Below are 4,159 nucleotides of genomic sequence, written 5' to 3'. Positions count from 1 at the left end.
GAATGCGAGTGAGAGTTTAGTCCGTTGGTTCAGCGGTRTGGTCTACTGTTATCCTGAGATTTTGAGTTGGGATGATACAATGGAGCTTTGTGTCAAGCATTTATCTCCCCCCTTTYTCTTTCGCTCTGTGGAATWTTTCAATAAATATGGGTTGTATTGACAATGGTGTTTGTTCTTCACTGGTTGCCCTTTTCTTGTGGCAACAGGTCACAAATCTTGCTACTGTGGTATTTCACCCAGATTAGCATTAGTGAGATTCTATCCCACCTCCTTCCCTCCCCCTCGCCCCCCCCTCTATACTCTCTCCAAAACCCCTCCCTTGCTCGTACGCCGATAATGTTTGTCCTCTCTCCCACTTTTCACACCTTAAGTTTCTCTCCCTCACTCTCTGTTATCATGTACACTCTCTTTTTTTTCTCTACACCCTCATGTTCTCTTCTTCTCACTGTACTTGTTTCTACTTCTATCTATCGAACACTACCCCTCTCTCCTCTACACCGGCTTTTCTGGTTCTCTCTCTCTTCTGTTTATAAACACTACCCCTTCTCTCCTGCTACACCTGTCTCCCGTGCATGTGTTTTCGTCTGTGTTTATCTCTTTTGCTGTTGTCCCCCAGGTCAATAGGTTGTGAGTGTGGCGTCGGGCAGTCAGCAGATGAGGAGGGAGAGGAGTCTGAGGGAGTGTGAGCTGTATGTGCAGAAACATAACATCAACAGTCTGCTGAAGATTGCATCGTACAGCTATGTACCTCCCGGCAGACAGACCCATGGCCTTCCTCACAGAGTACTTCGAGAGGCTGGAGAAGGTGAGGCTGGTGTGGGCAGGGTCTGTGTGTGTGTGGTTGATATTTGTAAACAAAGGCAATTATCCATTCTCAAAGGGACAGAAAAGTCCAATCCTACTCTACTCTAATGAGATTCAGATAATAGGAGCTCTATTCTACTCTCTGTGTTCCCACTAGAAGGTATACAGTAATAGAGCTCTATTCTTATTCTTACTCTCTGTGTTCACTAGAAGGTATACAGTAATAGAGCTATATTCTACTCTCTGTGTTCCCACTAGAAGGTATACAGTAATAGAGTATATTCTACTCTCTGTGTTCCCACTAGAAGGTTATACAGTAATAGAGCTCTATTCTACTCTCTGTGTTCCACTAGAAAGGTTATACAGTAATAGAGCTCTATTCTACTCTCTGTGTTCCCACTAGAAAGGGTATACAGTAATAGAGCTCTATTCTACTCTGTTCCCACTAAGAAGGTAAATACTGCTATATTCTATACTGTTCTACAACTGCAGTGCATTCGAGAAGACCCTTGACTATTTCCACATTTTGTTACGTTACAGCCTTATTCTAATATGGGATATCTACACACAATACCCGTAATGACATCACATATCCCCGTAATGACATCACAATGACCCCGTAATGAAAAGGCAAAAACAGGTTTTTAGATTTTTTTTTGTTGTTGCAAATGTATAAAAAAACAGATAGCTTATTTACATAAGTATTCAGGACCCTTTGCTATGAGACTCGAAATTGAGCTCAGGTGCATCCTGTTTCCATTGATCATCCTTGAGATGTTTCTACAACTTGATTGGAGAAAATTTAGTAAAATTTAAATTGATTGGGCATGATTTTGAAAAGCACACACCTGTCTATTTAAGTCCCACAGTTGACAGTGCATGTCAGAGCAAAAACCAAGCCATGGGGTTGAAGTAATTGTCCATAGAGCTCGAAGACAGGATTTGTTCAGGCACAAAGGGTACCAAAACATTTCTGCAGATTGAAGGTCCCAAGAACACAGTGGCTCCATCATTATTAAATGGAAGAAGTTTGGAACACCAAGACTCTTCCTAGAGATGGGGGCATGGCCAAAATGAGCAATCGGAGAAGAAGGCTTGGTCAGCGAGGTGACCTGAACCCGATGTCACTCTGACAGAGCTCCACAGTTCCTCTGTGGAGATGGGAGAACCTTCCAGAAGGACAACCATCTCTGCAGCACTCCACCAATCAGGCCTTTCTGTAAGTGGCCAGATGGAAGTCACTCCTCAGTGAAAGGCACATGACAGCCTGCTTGGAGTTTGCCAAAAGGCACCTAAAGGCCTGTCAGACCATGAGAAACAAAATTCTCTGGTTTGGATGAAACAAGAATTGAACTTTTGGCCTGAATGCCAAGTGTCACGTTTGGAGGAACCTGGCACCATCCCTACGGTGAAGCATGGTGTGGCAGTTTCATGCTGTGGGATGTTTTTCAGCTGGAGTGATTGGGAGACTAGTCAGGATCGAGGGGAAAGATGAACGGAGCAGAAGTACAGAGATCCTTGATGAAACCTGCTCCAGGGCGATCAGGATCTCAGACTGAGGCAAAGGTTCACCTTCTAACAGGACAACGACCCTAAGCACAGCTAAGACAACGCAGGAGTGGCTTCGGGACAAGTCTCTGAGTGTCCTTGAGTAGCCCAGCCAGAGCCCGGACTTGAACCTGATTTAACATCTTTGGAGAGACCTGTAAATAGCTGTGCAGCGACGCTCCTCATCCAACCTGACAGAGCTTGAGAGGATCTGCAGAGAGTCATGGGGTCTGAATACTTTCCGAATGCACTGTATTGGGGCACTACACTGACCTTTTTTACAAGGAGCACACAAGGAAATTTAGGAGCACAATGAAACATTGGAGGCAATAAGAGTCCCAGAATCCTTAATGTTTCTAGGTGCGCAGGTGCTCCTAAATAAGGGAGGGAGAGCTGCTGCTCTTGCTTTTCACAAAAGCGGAGCTTTTACGTCTGTAGTTTGTTGTTGGCCAATCATAAGCCATCAAAGCGCCAATAGACTATGGTCATAGAGCCTCGCTCTGTGTGAGGCAAAAAGTTAGGAGATATTTACTCAACGGAAGACTGAATTAAAAGTTAAAGGAGAAAGATGGGCTACAACGACCAAGAGCCAACAGGCAGGCTGCTACTTCATATTCTGAATGGAGTTGTTGTTGTTTGATAATGTAGGATGAGAAAGCGTACGCAGCCTCAGTTAGCCTAGCTAGCTAAACTAGCTTCTCCAGGGGTTTGATGCAGTCAAGACAGGTACTATATAATCTTAGTTGATGATAAATAGCCTAGCTATGGCAGCTATTGGTCTACTATAGCTCTCAGGTCAGCTTGGTTTTTATGCTGTCTCTCTCTCCCTCCCTCCCTCCACGAGTGTCTCACTCACATTACAGCCTCTTCCTCTCCTCCCCCTGCTAGAGCAGCACCCCCCCCCGTCGCGCTTTATCAGCTCCGGTTAATAAATAAACTTTTTTTTAAAGGGCTTTTCTGCTGCTTCCCTCACTCGGATCGGACCGGCTCTGGATCCGACCAGGTCTATAGGGAACGTGTCTAGTTGTTTTCGGGTCCGTTTAGAACGGACCTCTGTATTATTATCTATGTATATCGGGTCTGGGTGGGTAAGCCCCAGGTGAAGATCTCTGTTCTATTCTACTATAACTGAATCCGCCCCCCCCACCAGGAGGAGGCTAAGCAGATCCTACAGCAGCAGAAGTCCAACTCTCGCTCCGACTCCCGRGAGGATGAGGTGTCTCCTCCCATGAATCCCGTGGTGAAGGGGCGGCGGCGGCGCGGTGCCATCAGCGCCGAGGTCTACACAGAGGAAGACGCCGCCTCCTACGTCAGAAAGGTCAGGGGGGGTCAGCCCTCAGCCAATCACGCATCGCTACAGGTGCACCTGACCCTACCGTTATTACTACCAACTTCTTCTAGGCTACTTCCTGATCATCCACCCTTTTCCACAAGTGTCACCTTGCACATTACCCATCATGCATTTAAAAGCATAGGATTGGGGTAAGCGTTGGCTTTTACCATGGTAAAGTCCATGCAGATAAAGTGTGGGAGTGTACACTTCAGGAGAAGGGTGGAGAATCGGGCCTCAGCCACTACTTCAATCTGATTTAATATAATCTAACGACTGAAGGCAGTTGGCTTGTGATGAATGAAGCTGTCCCTTCTGCCTCTGCAGGTTATTCCTAAAGACTACAAAACGATGGCCGCCCTGGCTAAAGCCATTGAGAAGAACGTGCTGTTTGCTCACCTGGACGACAACGAGAGAAGGTACAACTGTTCACGGATGTTGTGCTAAACAGCGGTGTGCTACCGGTGCTGTGAAAAC

General features: G+C 46.2%; 1 protein-coding gene across 1 annotated transcript in view; it reads left to right on the top strand.

Moving 5' to 3' along the window:
• The first annotated feature begins 621 nt into the window (after nucleotides 1-621).
• LOC112077029 (cAMP-dependent protein kinase type I-alpha regulatory subunit) overlaps nucleotides 622-4,159 on the top strand; it is a 9,868-nt gene continuing 6,330 nt past the window's right edge. The window contains 5 exon segments of the mRNA XM_070441539.1: nucleotides 622-724; nucleotides 727-753; nucleotides 756-805; nucleotides 3,503-3,670; nucleotides 4,010-4,109. Of these exon segments, the coding sequence (XP_070297640.1) occupies nucleotides 655-724; nucleotides 727-753; nucleotides 756-805; nucleotides 3,503-3,670; nucleotides 4,010-4,109 (415 nt within the window). The 5' untranslated portion in view covers nucleotides 622-654.

This window comes from Salvelinus sp. IW2-2015, unplaced genomic scaffold (assembly GCF_002910315.2).
Source record: "Salvelinus sp. IW2-2015 unplaced genomic scaffold, ASM291031v2 Un_scaffold4210, whole genome shotgun sequence".
In the NCBI taxonomy this organism is placed as follows: Eukaryota; Metazoa; Chordata; class Actinopteri; order Salmoniformes; family Salmonidae; genus Salvelinus; species Salvelinus sp. IW2-2015.
Note: the sequence above shows the minus strand (reverse complement) of the source record. Positions and strands in the feature narration are given on the sequence as shown.